The sequence below is a fragment of the Pelodiscus sinensis genome, chromosome 9 (assembly GCF_049634645.1).
Source record: "Pelodiscus sinensis isolate JC-2024 chromosome 9, ASM4963464v1, whole genome shotgun sequence".
Taxonomy (NCBI): Eukaryota; Metazoa; Chordata; order Testudines; family Trionychidae; genus Pelodiscus; species Pelodiscus sinensis.
In genome coordinates this window covers 24,655,940-24,677,925 of record NC_134719.1, presented here as the reverse complement: position 1 = coordinate 24,677,925, position 21,986 = coordinate 24,655,940, and the positions used below count along the sequence as shown (strand labels likewise).

At 41.4% G+C, this 21,986-nt stretch overlaps 1 protein-coding gene across 1 annotated transcript in view; it reads right to left on the bottom strand.

The window, feature by feature from the left end:
* Positions 1–476: 476 nt before the first annotated feature.
* The window catches only part of ST6GALNAC5 (ST6 N-acetylgalactosaminide alpha-2,6-sialyltransferase 5), a 125,902-nt gene continuing 104,392 nt past the window's right edge, over positions 477–21,986 (bottom strand). The window contains exons 4-5 of the mRNA XM_075936290.1: positions 15,443–15,550; positions 477–781 (exon numbers count right to left, since the gene is read on the bottom strand). Coding sequence (XP_075792405.1) covers positions 550–781; positions 15,443–15,550 — 340 coding nt within the window. The 3' untranslated portion in view covers positions 477–549. The remainder of the gene's footprint in view (positions 782–15,442; positions 15,551–21,986) is intronic.

Genomic DNA, 21,986 nt, shown 5'->3' with positions numbered 1-21,986 from the left:
TAAAAAGAAATACAACATTTTCAGATCAAATATTAATTACATGCTAGACAGAATCATATTTTTCAGAGAGAAAAATTATAAACAAGAAGCTAGGCCTTTCTACACGACCAGCAATAATTTTTGGATTTGAAGGCTTAAGAAAGATAATTACATAATTGTGAATTAGAAAAATACTGGCCTACCCTGCATAAAAACCTCCATTAAATAAATATTTTAAGTTTTCACTATGAAAATTCGGTGGCAACGTGCCTTAAAAACTGTAATGAATAAAACATCCCATTAATGAGAGTCAAGTTGCTTTTTACAGATCACATACTTATATAAGAAGTGAACTGGCTTGACAATGTTAATTATTGGATTACGATACATTTGGAAACAAAATGTCCTTTTATGTATTCCTTCACAAGAACTTCCCGAATATTGTAGCAGTCTCCACCCACAAATCCAGTTAACCTTGCTTTTTCAGACTGGGTTGCTGTTCTTCGAGGTTCAATACCCTGAAGCTTGATACAGGAGATGACTGTGATTACAGTTTTGTGCATTCATTCCTCAGAACACGGGTTTAATTTCAGGGTGATTTATAGTAAGTGATTCTGGTTTCCAGTCTGGTTGGAAAAAGTGAATATTGAATGTCCGTGCCCAGTTCTCAAACACTCGTTTCTCTGTGATAAAACGATGATGGCTGCCCTTTCGTCCCCGCTCGTGTGAGATGTACATTGTACATTCATCAGGTCCCAAAGGTTCATAATAATGATAAGGTACTGAAGGATGATTAGGATCCCTGTGGAAAAAAAGAAAATAGGTGGAAGCCAAAGATGTTCTTTGTGCTGATTGAAAAAAGATGCTATCTTAAATAAGCTGGTGGGCTCAAATAATTTGTGTCCCAGTTAAACTCAATTTCTTGCAGTTGGTATTTTTCTAGCATAGTTAAGCAGTACTGGAATGAAGCAAAGATGGTTTTCTTTTTCCTTTTTATTAAAGGGCTCCACTGGCTCAAAAAGAAGGGAGGATGAGTATGCTGCAGTGCCACATTGCTGTATGAAATGTGAAGCATGGTGCTTAAAAGCGATTTATATTCAGTTTGTAACTTTAGAGGAGGGGTGCATGCAGAGGTGTATACTGTATTGAACCAGAGGAAAGGGAGGGAGGAGTTGATGCCGGTCACCTCATTCTCTTCATTCACCTGCTTGTGTGAATGTTTTCCCAGCATGGTGCACACAGATATAACCACACAATTTCATGAATGCTTCCTACGCATATCAGGTTTATGATGCAACTCTCTCCTGCTAACTTTATAATCAAATGGAACCAGTGCACAAATGAATGCGTCTTATAGTGTCAACTTTTATATAGTAGGGGGCACAAATAAAAGCCATTCATTCAGGGCATCACTTAGATCTTGTAGCCCTGTGCGCATCAACCTGCAGGGAGGCCACAGGGTACAACATTTTAAATAGAAGGAGATGTATGTGAGACATAGCTCATTTTAGCAATTTTTGATTCATGGGATGGTACCTGCTACAGAAAAGGTGCTTGGTTTTAATTCTAACACCACATTTTTGCTCTGCTATTTGATTTTTCTATATTGTTTGGAAAAATGTACATATTATCCTCCAAAATACCTTTAATACAGGCATGGCTAATTAGGTCTCACAAGAAAACAAACCCAAGCCAGTGTTACTACTGTAACTTAAATGGAATGTATATGGCCCACGCAAAACAACTCTAGTGTAGTACTGTTCCCTGGCTGATGCAGAATCCCCATAATTCTTCTATGTCACATTCTTAAAGCTGGCCAGAATGCACTACTGTGACTATTCTGCACCATCCTAATGGTCTGCACAAGGTTGTTCCAAGTTGTTGTGACTCGGAGAAGCTCTGAAGTTGTTCTAAACTGTGCAGTGAGCTGGCATTAATAGATCAATGCAGAATCAGGGCTGGCAGCTGTAATACCAAGCTTATTACTTTCAGTTTGAAAAAGTAACTACTTAGAGTTTGATCTCAATTTCAAATCGCATATAAAATAAAGTATTTTGGTTTTGCTCATTATCTCTATTGTATAGTATCTGTCACTTGCACAGTTCTCTGTATCATTTTCCTTATTTCACCATTCTCTACACTGTATGTGCAGCAGAAATGTAAAATATTACCTCTGCTTTCCATTTATCCCTTAGATTAACATTTTAATTCAATCAGTCTAGCTTCCTAATAACACAATACAATACTGAGATCAATCCTCCAGCACCACACTAACAATAAAATTACATTTCCAAAAACAAGATTGATTCTATTCTTATTGTACATAGCCTCATTGGAATATGTATGAGAACTGAAAAAAAAATCAATTATTACTTCATCTACCGAGTCAGTTTTTTTTATTTTAAAAATCCTGTTTATATATGTATTTAATATAGATGGTTTAATCTATCACCACGGTAGATTTCTATATCTCTATTTCAAATGAATGTCACACACTAAGTTTATTATAAAAAGTCCAATGTATTAAAAAGAAAAATAAATCTCTTAGATGAATGGTTTATACTGTTGTCATAAATCCAACAGGGTATATTTTTAATGTGGTATTCAGAAAGAAAATCAGAACTGCTTTGTACATAGGCATGTATATGCATATTATTTGAATTATTGCTTCTTTACATGTGAAGCCTACTCCCTACTCTTCCCCCCTCCCTCCCCGCCACACATATACATATTCCCTACTATAAAACTGGGGTAACTTTGTTTTAAAACACTGGAAATACTCTGGTGTAAAATTAGATTTATGAGATCAGAACCGAGTTCATGGTATCCATCTAACAAATGCTTTTACTGTGATAACAAGTTAACTGCTTAGGAATCACTCCTGCTAAACTGCTCTTCTGGACTTACCGGCTCTGGCACCTCCTAAGCTTTTAAGAATCATTTTCAAGGCTGTATTATCTATTTGAGAGAGTCTGTCTGTTCAAGAACTTCTCCTAAAAGGTAAGAGCTAGGAGCATCAAATTTGGTATACAGCTTCCTAACTTAAAGCAAGGAAAGGGTTTGGTTATGCCAGGAAAATGGGATGTATCTGGAGTTGGGTTGTTTCTCATAAACTCAAACAGAAAAGAGAATCACCAGGCACGTGAAAGGGGCTGGCTGGGGGGTGCTCCCGCATCCAGGACTGCCTCAGCCCCGGGCGCCTCATGCCCCTAACATCCTTTAGGGATGGCGGGGGAGTCTAAAGCTCTCCCTCCCACCCCAATTCATACAGGGATGATACTGGCAGTTCCTCTTCATCAGGGAGCTAGGGGAAAGGGCAGAGTTTGCTGCATTCCTCACTCTGCCCCCTGTGCTCCAAAGGCAGATGAACCTCGACCTGCCTCAGCCAGGGGACATGCACCCCTCCCACAGCTGTTCTCACTGGAGCTGCAGCAGCCATGGAAAGGTGCTTCTCACCTGGCCCCAACCTGCTGCAGTGAGAGAGGGCTGGGGTTGTCTTCTCTCCCTGGGGCAGCCTGTAAACTGAATCCCTCATCCTCAGCCCCACTGGAGAGAAATGATTTAATTGAAGCATGTATAATTTTATTTTCCAAAAAATCAAAAATTAATTGAGTTAAGGACCCCAGCAATGCCAGATAAATCTTCTAATATTAAAAATAGTGGGTATCCAGCATACTGGATTAGACAGGAATTCCTTTTCCCATCATGAATAGTGCTACATAGTCCTGTATTTTTTTCCCCATCATATCAGCCTACTAGGAAGTTACCCCTTGTTTAAAGCAGGAGTGGTAGAAACTCATTTAGACTTCAGGGTCCAGAATTGGAACTTCCATGTTTTTGGGACCAGGCAACAGAAAAGCAAATAATTCATTTGTTTTGCGTCACCCTGCTTCTCCTTGTGCCTCTACCTTGAATTTAACTCCCCTGGATCTTATCCTTTGCTTTGTTTGATGGCTTCCAAAACAAGCCAAACTCTCCTGTGTATCCAAGACTTGGAAGGCCTAATCCTGTGCTGGCTGGGGCCCATGGTTATTGCATAGCAATATGTTATTTTTAGGCCCACGACTTGTGAATGACTCCACACTGGCTTCAGTTGGACTCTCTATGGGTAGAAATGTCCACTCATGACATTTCTGAAACTTTCAGGATTGGGTTCCAGAAATTCCAGGTCATTCCTTTAATTCAATGACAACTACTAGAAATAGGTCTGAACCAAAACCAGTATAAGAACGTGCCAAACTCAGGGGAAGGGAACAACCAGATCTGTATCACAACAACTTTGGCCCAGAGCTTAAAAAGGGATTTGATTCCCAGGGGGAGTTAGGTGCCTAAATACATTTGAGCACCCAGGGTTTTGTGTTTAGTCTTCTCTTCTCTTGTATAAGCCAAACCTATATTGCAGTTCCAAATACCCCTGAACTTCAGAAGAGCTGGGTTTGGATCTGAATTCTGAACACAATAACCCAACTTAGCTGTACCATGTTCTCTCCTAACTGCAATTAACTTGTGTCACCAGCAAATGAAACGCATGAATAATCTCTATCAGGAAATTGCTAGTCATCTAATTTATTAATATTAAAACAGATGCTGTTTTACCACTACTTGATACTGGACATTAATCAGAATTTTGTCAGTTAGCATGCATATTAATAGCACAGCTGGGAGGGAACTGCTGGATGGCAGTCTGTAAAATATACTACACTTTCCCACTAATAGCATGCCAGCGCTGACACACGATAAGCACTTGTATCTAGTGTCAATCATTTACTTTTTGCCACTTCAGTGCACATTTTCCCTCAGATGGTATCCACCCACACTGGTACCTGAGAATATAGCAAACAGTGTTTTCACTGAAAGGAATGAAGCAGAAAAACAAGGCCATCCCATCTCCCACTCCAGTCAATCCCTTCTTTTACAAATTAGAAGTGGTTGTAAAGCAGCATTGCAGAATTATACTTGCTCATTTGGGGTGAGCACTAGTTATTTTGAAGGGCAAATAAAATGTCATTGTTCTTTATCATCAGTCAGCATGCCAAAGTATAGACAAACAGATTTTGTGCTTAGGCTATTAAGTTTTCTGGATAATTTTGCCTCCTCTCTCCAGTGCTCATTGCCTCTGGAATCTCATTTTGCTCCTGATTACATAGGTCTGAATTGTGCAGGCCTGATTCAGGCTGTGCGCTCTCAGAGCTCAATGAGTAAGGACTGAAGGAGATACCCCACTATGAATAGTTGCTATTCAATTGAAAATAAAAGGCATAACTCCCAACAACAGAACTAGGAACAATAGCTACTGGATTTAAGGCAAGCGGGAATGGGACATAGTAAGAAATCACGTTTAGACATGGTGGCTAAAGGAATAAATTACAGGATTTTTAACACCAATTTGCCTAACTTTCCATAAATAACAAATGACCTGGCAGCCAAAGAAGAGAATTCTTGATAGGAAAATATAATTTTTTTACCTGACTCTAAATTGCCTCTGGTGTAGAAAGAGTTAGTCATACTGTGCAATTAAAACAGGGGCTAGAATAAGCTCGAGAGTGGGAAGATCACAAAACCATGCTGGAGCTTTCCTCAGGCAAAGCTCCTCCCCAAATGCAGAAAGCAGACTATGTATGGGACCAGCCACCCCTCACCAAGTAGCTGTTAAGTGCCGAACAGATTGTGTGGGGTTGCAAAAGGAGTAGGAGCCTGGCTGCGCAATAGGACACCATTTAGAGATTGCCTCAGATTTCCTAGCAGGAGCTAATGCAGCCAGAAGTAACATCAACCTCTTGTGTCCTTCCAGCAGATGCTTCTGGTCAGCCAGAAGTTTGGTTATGTCGGCACTGCAAACTCAACCCAGGCCCCCCTCTGTCCATACACAAATCAATCTGACCTGCATCAGGAAACACTGAGGAGGAGAGGCCTCAGCAGGGCCATCCCTACCAATATGCAAAATACACAGCTGTATAAGGCACCATGAAATTTGGGGCATGATTGCCCTTCCCTCCCCGTCCCCATGGGCTGTGCCCACCTGCCACTCACCAATTGTTTTCTCTTCTGGCGGAAGGTGAAACCACCACTTGTTTTCAGCTGGCAGTGGGGCTGCATCCTGTTGCAGCTCCAGCCAGCAGCTTGCACTGCTCCCCACTTGATGCCCATGACTCCTGCCTGCTCCCACCGCCTGCCGCCTTTGAGTGCAGCCTTCGTGCACCCACAGAGAAGCAATCTCTCCCCTATCTCTTCCCCGCCTGTGGGGGATGTGCAGGTGCTCGGGACATGTAGGGCACCAGGATTGGTAAGGACAGACCTGAGCCTCAGATCCTTCTAGAAGGGTGCTCTGAGCCTAAATCCCACTGTGACTTGGGATAAAACCTTTGCAACATGGATACCAGTCAAGCCATCGACCTGAGATGGAAGAGCTATGAAGTGCCAAAGAGGTGAATTAGCACAGCTGTGAAACCTGTATTCAGCAACTGCTAACTCAGGTTTACAATGCGGTGTAGATGCTCAAGCAAGAAACACCGAGTCCAAAAATTTGGGTCCTGCAAACCTGGGCTTAGTGTGCACTGAAGACATACCCAAAGGGACCCAGCAAATGTTAGTGCAACTCCTGGAGATAGGTTGCAATAGGAACCAGTAGAGGCAGGACCATCCACAAAGAATGGCTCATATCTCAGAGAAAGAATGTTGCTTTTTCGTGTACCCCAGGATTGAAGGAATTATGGTATCTCACTTCTTGTGATCTCTACAGGAACCCAAATCCCTGACTTTGCAAGGATAATTACAAGGAAGCACTAAGATGTGTGGTATATTTCTGCTTTTTAACCTCCAGCAAGAGCTTCTCTATAGAAGAGGGAGATTTGGCCCCCAATTTGTTCCCTGAACCCTAAAAAAAAGAATCACAGAAGGTGATCATCCTCCTTAATTTGCTTTTGGAGTAAGAGTGCTAATCCTTTGCTGTGTGGACTTAAAAAAGATTGTCAATTTACTACTGGAATGTTTAATAATCTCCCTGCCCAAGCAGTACTTGAAGTCAGATACTCGGATATTGTGGCAGAAGAGCAAGATCAGGGAACTTTAGGGTTAAATATTTTAAAAAACTCCAGTTGGCCACTGTCAGCTTTGTGGGACTCAGATTAAGGGGATGCTTAATTGAGATGGAGATGTCCGAACTCAGGCTGGTGCCTGGGCTCATGGACTCCATGAGAAGGGAAGATATAGGACTCTCTATAGGAGTATAGAAGGATAGATATAGGACTCTCTCTTGAGAAGGGGGAGGGGCGTGGAAGCAGGCTGTATGGGGGATATGCTGATATGCCGGGGGTTGGTGCATGTGGCTATATGGGAGATGGGGATGCTGCTGTAGAAAATTCATTGTCTCAATACAACAGAAAGAGCTTAGTCAAATATCTTCCCTTTTCTTGTTGAGGCTGGAGTAAGGAGGGGTTGGTATTAATTACCAACTGATTGGTGGCAATGACAAGATCTTAAATATGCCAGGAAAATACGATGGGGGAAAAGAATAATGTAGCACCCACTGTTAGACTTGTAGAGCAAACGCAAAACAGTGACTCCTCAGCAGTTCTAGACCAAAATATTTTTCACTTAGTATCAGGAGGGAAAGATAAGGAGCTTGCTTTTGGCCATGTTGAGTTTGCTAACAAGAGGCAATCTGCCTGGAGATGTTAGCCAGAGCTAAAAATTAGTTTGTTTGGAGGGGGACAGATCAAGAGCACACAAATAAAGAGGGTGGAGAGATTCTGCGTTAGCAGATCTTAATTCAGGATCTGACTTCACTTGTATTGGTGTTTTTCTATTGTAAAGCAGTTAGGTTCTTTTTGTAGATAAGGATTATCTGGATAGGCCTAGCTCATGACATTTGCATGATTACATTTCAAAGAAAGTTTACATAGGTGTTAATGGCTTAAATTATAGAAAGGATTCTTTTAACAGATTGTTTTGGAGTGTTGTAGATATCTGAAGACTTTGATCTTTATTTTTTTAAAATATCCTGTGTTACTAATTAATACAGAGTAAATTGTTAAAACTGGAAGAACTTTGCCATGGAATCTGTTTATTTGCTTGGCCTTTCAGTTAGAGTTGGTTCTAGACAAGTTATTTCCATTAAATTTTAGAATTTGTTTCAGGAGGGGTATTAAGGCCAGATCTTTTCTATATGTTCTAGTTCTGGCTCTTATGAGTCAATGGGCTTAGTAGGTGTGATGCTAGCTATGTTGCAGGATGAAGACTGTATTTGCAATCTCTTTTAAAAAATGGATCTGTCTACAAACTCTGAAGCCATGTGTGAAAGAATTCTCTGAAGCTTCTACTCTTTGAGTTGGTAACACACAAAATGTGAAAGTTTCAACAAGGATAACTTATCTGTGTTTACAGGTCTCACTTGCATAGTAATACTAAACATTCATTTAAAATACCCATCACCAATCACCTGATGTTTTACTTCCCTTCCTATTTTCACATTTGTGGCTTTATTTGCTTTCTGTGCTGCTTTATTACTTATTTTTACTGTTCTATGTTTGTGCACTATTAATCAAATTAAGAGTTGACATTCCAGAGAAACTGTATAAGCCTGAGTGCATGCCTTTTTCTCATCTTTCCAGTGTAAGTATTGTATTAATATTTGCAAGGAGAGTATGACTTTTTCCAGTTGACTCATAGATTGCTTTTGCATTTTGGTGTAGGGATGTAAGCGACTAATCGTCTAGTAGATTCTCTGATAAGTAAAAGCTTATCAGATAGTCGACACACTAGTCAACTAGTTGCTTCCCTCCTTGCTACCTCTATCAGAGAGAGGTAGTATGGGTGGAGGGGGGGGGGAAGAGAAAAAGGGGTGCTGACTTAAAAGCTGGTTCCTTCCAGCTCCAGCTCAGTGGGAGGGGGCAAGGGCACAGCGGTGATGTTCCACCTTCGAAATGTATAAGAGTCCCCACTGGGGCTCTTGTACATTTCAAAGTAGAAGCGCCACATGGAACTTGGGGCCAGCAGGGGACTCAGAGTCCAGGCTCCACACAGAACCCAGGCTCCATGCAGCATTTCAAGCTTTGAAATGTAGCAACAGCCGGGTGGGCTCTTGCTACATTTCAAAGCAGAAGCACCCTTATTGCCTAATTGAAGAGTCGATGGAATTTCCATCGACTATTCAATTAATCATCCCTATTTTGGTGTGTTTACTAGCATGAACTGTTAGAAAGAATGATAAAATCCATGTAGCCCCAGGGTTAATTTTCTTTTTATTTGATATTAAATAAAATATTTGATATTAAATAAAAATAAAATAATATTTTATTTGATATTAAATAAAAAGCATAAGCATTGCTCATTGTTAATTATCCCTTGTTTTAAATTTGTCTTCCATACCCTCAAGCTGTTTAAAATATATATTATATCTAGGTTGTTTGTTTGTACTGGTAATGTACATAAAAAAATTCAACCCGCCAAAGGATGGAAAATGTTTGAGTAATGTTTGCTTATTACTACAGTGCTTGCATTTCACAGTTGTGTTTCAGAAATCCTAGACTATTACTAAGTACTATTTCTAGTGGAAATGTATGGCCAGCATCAGCCAAAGTACTGCTATTTCATAAGAGATGTTGAACGATCTTGAGACACAATGTTGCCAAGTTATCAGCTCTGCAGCACAATGCATTGCTCTGTGGATTTTATAGTTATATTGGCAGCAACATCACCTTACTTTTGTCTTTATTAGCCCATTAAACTATCAGTTGAATCCTAAATATAATTGTAGTATACAACAAAATGGCTCTTGTTTTAGAATGAAGTACCATGAATTTCTCACATGGTGCACCACTTTCAAGAGCTAAAATTAAAGTGAGTGATATTAGGTGTATAAGTGATAGGGCATGTCTCCCTTATATATTTCCAAATAGTCTAATTTAAAGGACCTACAATTATGAGTGTGCCTAGAGCCTATGAAGAGCTTATTCCAGCCCTGCCTTCACCTTTAATAAAAATCCAATAAAACGATGAGCAAAGGTGAACAATTCAATCTTACATATGATGTTGCACAACAACAGAAAATCACCACACTCAGGTCAACCATTCCATTTTCAATGCAACTACTAACACTCATAAATATCAAATTTAGTAAGTCTACAAAATGATTTATACACCTAAGTGTTGTTTTTGTTGACAATGAAAAACTCATTCTGCAGGACAAAGTTCTTCTAACAGAATATTTTGCCTCCTGTACTGCTAGAAAAAAGTTTGTTTTATCATCTTAAAACTTAATGATTTTAACAGAACAAACTGTGTAATATTCATATGATACCTCTGAAATAATAGATGTGATATTAATTTAGTTCCATGACAGTGATCACCCACACTCATTACTCTGCTAATTAATACTTTAAAAAGGAGTAAGAGGAATTTGGTTTTATTTTAACTCTGAATAGGATAGTGGATATTGCATTTTAATATATTTGTATTTGATATTAACTAAATAATCAGCATTATATTAGGAGGATTTTAATCTGGAAAATAATGACATCATCTTTTATTACAAATTGGTATCTTGCTGGACCTCAAATACCTTGTTCTGAATGTACCACAGGACATCTTCAGCCTTTTGTGCACATTTCCAGTAGTAGACAACATATTGTATTTTGTATCCATATAGTTGAATATAGGTATCATGCTTTATTTGCCACAACAGTTTATAATTTAACGAGCAGACTAAGGACAAACCAGACAGTTCAGGTGGAATTTATGGGAGCACTGGGTTCTTTTAAGGGGCCGTTGTAGATGACCTTCCCCAAACTACAGCACAGATGTAGGCTGTGCCCTTTAATAGGGATAAATTAAATTCCATTGCTTATTAAACTGCTTTTTCCCATCTTTATGAACAGGTAAATGCACCATTGTACTATAATTTCTTCATTGAACTATACATATTAACCAAGTTTATAGCAGAGGCTAAAATCATATGTATACCCCAATTAAAAAACAAGAATAAGAGGACCAAAAATGGCATCATGGCTAAACAGAGTAAAAGAGGAAGTTAGAGACAAAAAGATTTATTTTAAAAACTGGAGGTCAAATCCTACTGAGGAAAATAGAAAGGCGCATAAACTCAGGCAAGTCAAGTGTAAAAATATAATTAGGAGGCCAAAAAAGAATCTGAAGAGCAATTAGCAAGAGACAAAAACTAAATCAATTTTCTTTAAGAACATCAGAAGCAGGAAGCCTGCCATACAATCAGTGGGTTCACTGAATGAGCAAGATGCTAAAGGAGCACTCAAGGAAGACAAGACCATTCCAGAGAAGCTAAATGAATTCTTTGCATTACTAGTCAGTATGGAGGATGTGAGCAAGAATCCCACAGCCGAGCCACTGTTTTTAGGTGACAATTCTGAGTAACTAACTGTCCCAGATTGCTTGTCAATAGAGGAGCTTTTGGAACAAACTAATACATTAAGTATTAATAAGTCACCAAGATCAGATGGTATTCAACTAAGTTCTGAAGGACCTCAGATATGACATTGCAGAACTACTATCTTTGGTATAAATAAATCACCGTACCAGATTACTGGCAGATAGCTAATGTAACATCAATTAAAAAAAACACAAAACAATTTCCAGAGGTGACTCTAGAAATTATAAGACAATAGGCCTGACTTCAGTACCAGACAACAGTAAAGAATAGAATTATCAGACACAGATGTATATGATAAATTGGGAAAAAGTTAACATGGCTTTTGTAAATGGAAATCATGTCTCACCAATCTATTAAAATTCTATAAGGAGGGTCAGCAACATGTGGACAAAGGCAATGTATTAGTTATTATGCACTTGGGGTTTGCTTAAGCCTTTGACAAGGTCTTTTACCAAAAGCCTAAGCAAAATAGGCAGTGAAAGAGGGAAGGACTTCACATGGACTAATATCTAGTTAAAAGACAGGAAACAAAGACTAGAACTAAATGATCAGTTTTCACAGTGGAGAGAGGTCCCTCACAGACCTATACTGGGACCAGCGATGTTCAACACATTTAAAAAGTTATCTGCAAAAAAAGGATAAAACAACTTTACAGATGAAACAAAATTACTCAAGATTTAAGTCCGAAGCTAACCGTGGAGAGTTGCAAAGAGATCTCAAAGAACTCTGTGACTGGGCAACAAAATGGCAGAAGAAATCACTGTTGGTGAATGCAAAGTAATGCACACTGGAAAAATATAATCCCACCCATATGCACAAAATGATAGGGTCTAAATTAGCTGTTACCATTCAAGAAAGAGATCTTGGAGTCGTTCTCTGAAAACAACCACTCAATATGCAGTAGGTGTCAAAAAAGCAAACAGAATGTTAAGAACCATTAGGAAAGGGTTAGAAAGCAATACAGTGGCGTTATGATATTTTCTAACTTTGCTGTATCCTCATATCTAGAATACTCTGCAGTTCTGACCACCCCATCTCAAAAAGCACATATTAGAACTGGAAAAAGTAAAGCAACAAAAATGATTAGGACTATGGAATCCCATATGAAGAGAGATTAAAAAGCCTGGAACTATTCAGTCTGAAAAAAGAGAAAACTATATAAAATCATGAATGGTATAGATAATGTCATTGGCAAAATGTTAGCTATCCCTTCTGATAATGCAAGAAGCAGGGGTCAACCCAATGAAATTAATAAGCAGTAGGTTTAAAATCAACATAAGGAAGTACTACTTCACATATGCAGAGTTAACCTTTGGAGCTTGTTGTGAAGGCCAAAAGTATTACTGGGTTCAAAGAAGAATTAGATAAATTCATGGACGATAGGTCCATTGAGAGCTATTAGTCATAACGGTAAGAGACAAACTCTGACCGCCAGAAGCTGGGACTGAATCACTTCTTGATTGCCCTGCCCTGTTTATTCCCTTTGCAGCATCTGGCACCAGTCACTACCAGAAGACAGGATACTAGACAGATGAACTATTGGTCTGATCAAATATGGCCATTCTTATGGTCTTATATAAAGAGTAGTAAAATTTAATATTATGCTACTTGGTTACAGTACATTAATTCTTATGAACTTTTTACACACGGTCAAAGTGAAGATTTTAAGCTCTCTGGAGCAGGGATTGCCCTCCTTTGTTCATCTATATGTAAGCCTGCTTAGTTGGGGTGCATAATCTTTCCCATCAAAGTGGCTGCCTTATATTACACTGAATTAAAAAGTGTTACACGGATACAGAACAGTCATAAATTCATAGGGATCAATTCACTTACCACTAGAAGTTTCAGAGGGATAGCCGAGTTAATCTGTAACAGGAAAAATTTAACAAAATAGTCTGGCACTTTATAGACTAACAAAACATGTACAGTAACTTTAGGACCCAGGGGGTGCTGGATTATCAAATATGCTGGACTATCGGAAGGGGGAGCTATGAGGGGTCTGGGGTGGGATGGGGGGATGCCATCCCAGACTCCTCATAGCCCCCCTTTCCGATAGTCCGGCTCTGCCCCAGCCGTCCCTGACTTAGCCACCGCTGGTCAGTTTCAGCAGCGGCTGAATCAGGACACCTGGGGCAAAGCAGCTGGGGTGCTGCCGGGTTGGTCCCGCAGCCCCGAGGGGTGGCGCTATGGGACCAACCCAGCAGCACCCCAGCTGCTCTGCCCCCGGCTACCCCGATTCAGCTGATGGTCAGTTTCAGCAGCGGCTGAATCAGGGAAGCCGGGCGCAAGAGCAGCTCCAATTGTCCGGCTGCCCGGAGCACTTCCGGGTTCCCGATGGTGCCGGACCATCAGGAGTGCTGGAGCACTGGATGCCAGACCAATCGAGTTTTACTGTAGATGGTATCATGAGCTTTCGTGGGCACAGCCCACTTCTTCAGATTGAGCTTTCGTGAGCACAGCCCACTTCTTCAGATGACTGGTCATCTGAAGAAGTGGGCTGTACCCACGAAAGCTCATGATACTATCTACATGTTTTGTTAGTCTTTAAAGTGCTACTAGACTATTTGTTGTTTTTTAAGTTTTTACTACTGGAGGGTGGCCATTTATGGGGCTGGACATGACAGCCAATAATGGTGCCAGGAACTTTACAGTTTTAAAGTATGAAAAAGAAGACGGTCTTATCTAATTGAATTGACAGGAGAACTCAAGTAGACAAAGTGCAATAGAAATGTTTATGATATTTGGAGTATCTGATCTCATCTGATGCTTGAAGAGCTCCTCATGTTTGGGGAGCACTGGTAGGGCTAGCCCTAGATTTAGTAGTCAGTGTTCTGTTGGAAATATATAAAGATTCTCACCATGTACAATTTGGTGTTGACGTTGGAAATGGTAAAGATCCTGTCAATAAGCTACTTTTTCATGGTCAGCAAAAATGCAAGTTCTTGAATAGTCATTTTCAACGCTCAAAAGAATTAATACAAAAGAAACCATACCTCCATGATATAATAAGGCAACCCATCTCAGTAATCTTTCTTTCCTGGCCACTGAAAATCATTTTAGCGATAAAGTAGACCTCAATGAAATCAGTGAGTTTGGAGCAGAAAAGGTAATGAAGTACCCACTAATTAAAATGGGGTGTGAGCACTGAAAAAGTTGTACTGAATCTCTTCCCCTTGTTGCATAGATGAGCACTGAATGTGGCCCAAGATTAACTGTCGTGAAATTTCTCAATATCCATTTTTGTAGCAAGTTATCTCTTGCTGAACTTACATATGTTACCAAAAACTTTCCAAAACTAGCCAGTTTCACTGGTAAAAATCTGAGTACTGCCTCTTTCACTTGCAAACAACATTTTTTTAATGGGGATATACCTATCTCATAGAGCTGAAAGGGACCTTGAGATGCCATCAAGCCCAGTCCCCTGCCCTCATGAAGGACTAAGTACCATCCCTGATAGATTTGCCCCATATCCCTAAAAGGTCCCAAGAAATGAACTCTCAACCCGTGGTTTACAAGGCCAATGCTCACCCACTGAGCTCACCCAATGCTCACCCACCCTGCCCCTGTTTTGTGCACAAATAGCAAAATTAACCATCCATTTTACATGTGCAAATTTTGATTGGGCAGTTTAGGTGGCAAGTCTTCCAGCTATGCAAGTCCTATATGTCAGGGGAACAGGGATCTTAATCTAGAATCTAGTCAAACTGTTAAAGCTTCCCTCCTTCTGTAATGAAAAATCCCTTCAGAGGAGGATTGAAGCTAATATGTTCCAGATTAATTTCATGCCAATTAGTACATTAGTTTTAGCTGATAAATATTCAAAGGCTAAAAGATACCAACAAGATGGATTAATTCTCCTACTATCTGAACAAAAACATTTAATATATTATATAACAGAATTAAATGCTGTTTGTTGTTTCCTGAACCAGATCCTAGGACATGTTAATTAATTGCTTCAAAAGGACTATAGACATGTTTCTTGAAAACAAAATTGAAGGATTTCAATATTTATCTACACTGTTCAACCTGGCTAGCTAATAATGCTTCCAAAATACATCTTACCTGCAGAAATCTGGTGGCACCATTCCATAAACATCTATCCTGTCACAGAGTTCTAATGCAATAGTCATTGTGAACCATCCTGTGCTAAGCCAAGTGTTGGATATCTTCCTGAAAGTAAAAACATAAGTAAGTTTCCAGGGTAACAAATAATTCTATAGATATCTAAAGTAATTTCTGGGTGGTTTTCTCCATTCTTGTTAAGGGTTATGAACATTTGGCAAACACCACCTTTTTTATTCATTCATCATTTAATGTGTTTAAGACTACCTTCTCCATCAGTGGATTAACCTACTTGGAAACTGCTTTCATTGTCATTAATTTAGGGCAACTATAGCCCCAAACCTGAACTGATATTCCAATACCAGTTAACGACCAGAAAAATACCCAGTATTGATAATTGCTCAGTGGAAATCATCACCCAAATGCCTGGCTACACAGCACAGCATTTAGAACCTAATGCTGGTCTATGCAGCTCAGAGTTTGCACTAGTGCTCTAAAAATATCTGTGTAGCCAGTGCTTTGAAGTTGTGACAGTAAGACCCAAGCATGTCTCCATCCGAGCAATGTCAAAGCACTCTTTCTACACTGCTGTTTTTAGCACTAACCCAGATCTGTCAACCCAATGGGGGTTTGCTGCCATGAACTGTGTAAATAATGACACAGATTTCATTGGGACCAGGATTTGGCCCCAGAGGTTGATCTAGCTAAAAAGAGCTTTTGCAAGTGCTGGCCTCTAGGCATTCCTCAGCCACTGTGTGCCATACCTGAGAAGGCTGACTGTGGTTTCGTCTTCACTGCCAGTTCTTCAGGCAGAAAATATGCTAATGAGACTATGACTTATGCTAATGAGACTCATTAGCATATTTTCAGCAGGAAGAACTGGCAGTGACGATGTAGCCTGTGATTCTTAGCAAGGAAATCTTTCTTCAGTGACTGAAGCCATTGCTGTCCATTCATTGTAGCACCTCTGTCACCAGATCAGAATCTCTGACTCCACCTAGCCTGAATCTCATTAATTGCGTCAGGGATCTTTGAACAACAATGTGGGATTCCACTTGAGAAGTAATCCTGATACCCTAGGGTGGCAGCCTCTTCCCTGGCTAGCTGAATTTCTGTAAGCTTGGGGCAGTCTTTAAAAGAGGCATATTTGATTCCACTCTTGGGTGTTTATATGACTGACAGGGTTATTACTGAGGCTTTCAAGGAACATTTATGCCATCTATTAGCCTCAACCCTTTACTACTGATGAGGAGGCCAATGGCTAGCATAAATTAGTCTGCTTGAATCACCTCAGGAATGAACCTGTCTGCTATGGGAGAATAGTAATGACAGCAGCCCTTCCTTCCAGCCATGTATGTGTCCATCATCATGGTATTTGGGCACCTGAGAATGTCATGCCTTGAAAAGTCAGCCCATCTCCACAGGTATCAGGACCCACTTTCTAGCATTTTATGGCTTCTGGTGTAAGGGGACTGTTTTAAACAACACTTTACCACCATGTCTGATTTGTATGGGGTTGGGATAACTGGAGTCCATCCAGGCTTTCCCATACTTCACTCCATTAGCACTTGATTATCACAGAAGTCTTCTAGTTAAGGCACTGGCTGGGGACACAGATTATGGCACAATTCCTAGCTTTACTTCTTCCATCTCCTTGGGCAAGTCACTTAAGGCAAGATTCCATACCCCTTATTCACCTTGGCAGCAGTGTTCCCTGTAAGCTGGGCACTTGGGCGGTCACTCAGGAGAGATTCAAATGCAGCCCAGCTGATAAGCAGAGCTCCTGCATCCACCCACAGCCGGCAGCATGCCTTTATACTTGTGGTGCACATCTGCACATGCTTTGGTGCACATAACAAAATGTATTCCATTCACAAATGGAAAAAAGTTAGAAGGGACATTACATTAAAGTTTATGATGCAAAAGCAATGGGACTGCTTATGTGAGGAATTGTTCAGCAATCTGACCTTTAATTTCTCTGTGCCTCTGTTCCCCCCATCAGTAAAATGGGTATAGTATTACTTCCTTTCTCCTACTCTCTGCTCTTCCATGTTTAGTTAAAGTGTAAACTCTTTTGGGGCAGGGACTGATCTCTCGCTATGTGTATATGCAGCATCAAGCACAATGGGGCCCTAATCTGAGTGCCCTGTAGGCACTACTACAATACAAATGATAATTTTACGTATCAGAGGTGCAATAACAAGAATAGAATTTGTTTATATGCCAGAGATGAAAGATTTGGGGAAATAGACTGTTCTCAACAGAAAAGATTCCCTTGGTGTCTAGGATCAACACAGCTCAGAAGAACCAGGACATTGTCAGAACGGTCCAGCCATTTTAGTTTAGAGACAATTACTTTGTTAGTTACTATAACTCTTACGGCAGGCCTGGATTAACTTTTTGTGAGTCCCTATGAGGGCAGGAGGAGAATATGGCATGAGGAGGTTGATCCTGGGAACAATGGGGCACAGTGGGGCATACTTGCTCTGCCTTGTATGAGGGCACAGTACACAAATGGGCAGTTGCCAGGTGCACATTGGCCCACCCACCCCTATGCTGCCAGAGTACTCCTTCCCTATGGGGGTGGGCCCATGCCACGTCACCCAGCGTTCCCACTCAGCACTTCCTGGACTCTCTATGCCAGGCATCCAATCCCCAAATGCACAGTGCCCTGACCACCATTGCCTGTCCAATGCCCCACACCCTCAGTCACACCGCAACTATCCAATACCCCACAGAAACCATCCCACTAGCCAGCATCCCAACACACAGAAATCTCCCTCACCCCCACTGTCCTATACCCTTCCCCACAGCCCAACCACAACTCTAGCGCTTCACCAAGACCCCCCACTGCCTAGCACCCCAAAATACACAAACCTCCCTCACTGCCCATCCCAGCATCCCACCCGCCCCATGACTTGCCTGCGGGCACCACTGAGACTATGTAGAGCAAGGTTCCCCTCTTCCAGGGGCAGGACAGCAGAAGCCACGAGTTGCCCCATCCCCCAGAGCCTGGCCCAGCCCTAATTTCCTGGAGCTGGTGCTCACAGTGGAGGTGGTGCTGGGGGCAAGGAGCTGCAGACTCCAACTTCTCCAGGTTGCCCCTTCTACAGAGTAGCCAGGAGAGGTGGGCCCCACCCCCGGGGAACACAAATCTTGGTCACTGGCCCAGAGCAGCAGCAGTTGAGGGCTCCTCTCTGCCCCAGGCTGCCTGCTGGTGTTGGGGGCAGAGCCACCAGGCAGAGCTAGGAGTTGGGGAGAGAAGCCCTGGCTGGCCAGAAAAAAGGGGTGAATAGTGGTGGAAAGTCAAGGTTTTGTCTACACTTACCAGCACTGTCAATCTACATCAGCTACGCATACTCACCTCAGCGTTTTATGCGCGGCAATATTGGCGGGGCTACTTTCCCGTCTATGCCAGCTACTCTTCTAATATTCTGCTTAGATGCACTAAATCAAATGCTGGTGGATCGATTGCTGCAGTGTTGATCCACCACAAAGTGGAGACAAGGCCTTTAGTATGGGCCCAGCCCCGTAGCACCAGCAACACTGTTGTAAATCTGGTACTGCCTAGGGATGTTATGTAGAGTTTAATAAGCTAATCGAGTAGTTGATGGAATTTGCATTGACTACTCGATTAGTCACTAAGGCGGGGCATTTGCTACCTCCACTGTGGCTCCGCAGTTTAAATGTCGTAGGAGCTGGGCTTCCTGCTGAGCTGCAGAGGGGTTAGCTCCCAGGAGCGGCATGAACCAGTATCCAGCAGTCTCAGCTTGCGCCATCCCCGGGACTGCTGCACCTTTGCCTTTTAAATGTAGTAAGAACTGCTCTTTTAAGCTGGCTCGTCCCAGAACTGGCTCCTGCTCCCCACCTTGCTGCCTGATACAGAGGCAGCAAGGAGGGAGGGAAGCGAGTAGCTGAGTAGTGACTTAGCTACCCAGTAACCCTAGGCTTATCAAGTAGCGACTGCTTGACTAGTCACTTACATCCCTAGTACTGACTGAAGGTTTCAATAAAAAGAAAAAGAAAAGAATTTAAACAAGTTTTAAACAAAATACAAGCAATGAACATAACGAATTTAAATCTGAAAACCTTTTCAAGTACCACCATTAATGCTTCCACTTCTCTAAATACCACCTCCGCAGTATTATAGTATAGAAAAAGGGTTACATTGTCTTGCCTTCTTTCAAAGGATTTGAAGAAGAGTCCAAGAAAAAAAAATCTACTGTTTTTTACTCCTAATCAACTGTAATGAAAGAATATGAAGAGCTGTCATGTGCTTATTAGGGGGAATTATAAGATATTCTTTTATATGATGAACTAACACAATATTCTGATAATTCTGTAGTGCACACTAAATTACAATTAAAGGCCTTTCTGCTCCACCAAAATCTCATTTATAATCTCTGTGGAAATACTCTTCCTAAAGTTATTTCATTTACGCTTCCTTTATCTAATTACTGTAATATTGGTTCTGAATCATATTTTCTTAATGTACCCTTATTCAATTACGACGTTATTTTCAAGTACAGTTACTTTGTAATATCAAAGTATATTACTCTGCAGTCTTGGTCATTTGCCATACTGTTTACTTGGTGACATTTTCTGAAGATTCTCCTTCAGTTTTTAAAAATCTGTCCTTTTTTAAATAAAGCACGATACAGCCAATTATCCTTTCCCTCATAATACTAAAGACAAAAATGAATGGTTAGATTATTGCATCCTTACAATCAGATTTCTTCCTCTTTGTTTTTTGTAGTCAATAACTCAGTAGTATTCAAAAGGGAAAAAAGAGTAGAGGATATTTTGGGTTACACAATGTTCTGTTCCTGTATCCCAGCTCTGTAATTATCTCTCTACAAATTCCTTCCTGCCCATGTTTCCTTTTCATCTTCTTTCCTCCTCCTTTTGTGCTGCCTTTTCATTTATTTTCATCTCGTTTTAATCTTCTTAGTCCTTCAAGGTCATAGGTGTCCTTTTAAAGTAGCATTTCTTATACAATGCGTGTGCACCTTATTACTAACACAACCTGTTTGCAAGACCAGATCCTACAAGGAACTGAGGGTATGTCTAGACTACATGCCTCGTCGACAGAGGCATGTAAATTAGACTACCCAACATAGTCAATGAAGCCGGGATTTAAATATCCCCGGCTTCATTAAAATAAAAATGGCCACCACACTGTGCCGGCTCAGCTGATTGTTGGCACAGCGCGCAAGTCAAGACGCGGATCGGTCAACAAGGGAAGCCTTTGTCGACCACTCCTGTAAACCTCGTTTCACAAGGCATAAGGGAGTGGTCAACAAAGGCTTCCTTTGTCGACCGATCCACGTCTTGACTCATACGCTGTGCCGATGATCAGCTGAGCTGGCACAGCACGGCGGCCATTTTTATTTTAATGAAGCCGGGGATATTTAAATCCCGGCTTCATTGACTATATTGGGTAGTCTAATTTACATGCCTCTGGCGACAGAGGCATGTAGTCTAGACATACTCTGAGTGTCCTTGGTTTGCACAGCTGGGGGTGCCCAGAACTGGGCTTACAATAAACTCAGCTATAGGATAATCAAAAGACAATTAAGTGAGTTTCAGGAGCTTTTCACTTCTCCTATAGGACAAGACATGCTCTGAGCAGGTGTAACTGCAAAACCATCAAAAACACTCACCCTGTGAACACTAAGGACTGCTCATATCCCTGCTATGTGTCTGATACCATGACATCATCCTCCCCCATTTGTAGCCAGCAGAGCTGGCCAGATAACAGAGAAGGCAGTAACTCTTTCTAGAATCAGAGAAGATTGGGGAGATATTATGACTGGGAGCAGCTGCACTGCATTGCTCTATAGGCAGAGCCTGAACCTATTGCCCTACCTAGCCCACAGCGAAACTTTGTAATCTTCATTACACTTGCTGTAAACCAGAGATTGGGAACATTTTTTTGGGTCAGAGTGGCTGATCCACAGAAAAATCAGGGGTTGCACTCGCACACAAGTGAGAAGCAAAAAAACTACAAAAACAAAACCCCCTGCCTGGCCTGGCCCCTGTCTGAGAAGGAGAAGGACACTCCGCACACCACAGCCTAGTGAATTGTGTGTGCAATAGCCCCGCAGAGGGATAGTGGGGAGGCTGGAGTGCTAGCATGGGCTTTCCAATGCTGGGGGGGGAGGGGAGCTCTGAACTTCACCCTACCCCTGCTGTAAAGTCTCCCTCACCTCCATACTGGGTGTGCAGCTAATTCCATACACCTTCCTAAAGCCTTAAATGCATATTTCCCAGGGGAATGTCCACTCCCCATCTTCTCTGCTCTGACTGAGTAAACTAGGAGAGGGAAGAGGGTTTTTTTTCCTGTGCTGGTAGAGCCCCTCCCCCAGCTGTCATTTCCCTCTGCAATGAAGAGCGGCCCCGTCACCACTTCTAAGGCGAATGTGAGAGGAACTTTAGCAACTAGGCCTAGTCGTAGTTACGTTATGCTTATACTAGCAGTACCTGTCCACACTTCCAGAGCCACAGAGGGTGGAACCAGTGTAGCAGGGGCAAGATTTAGGGG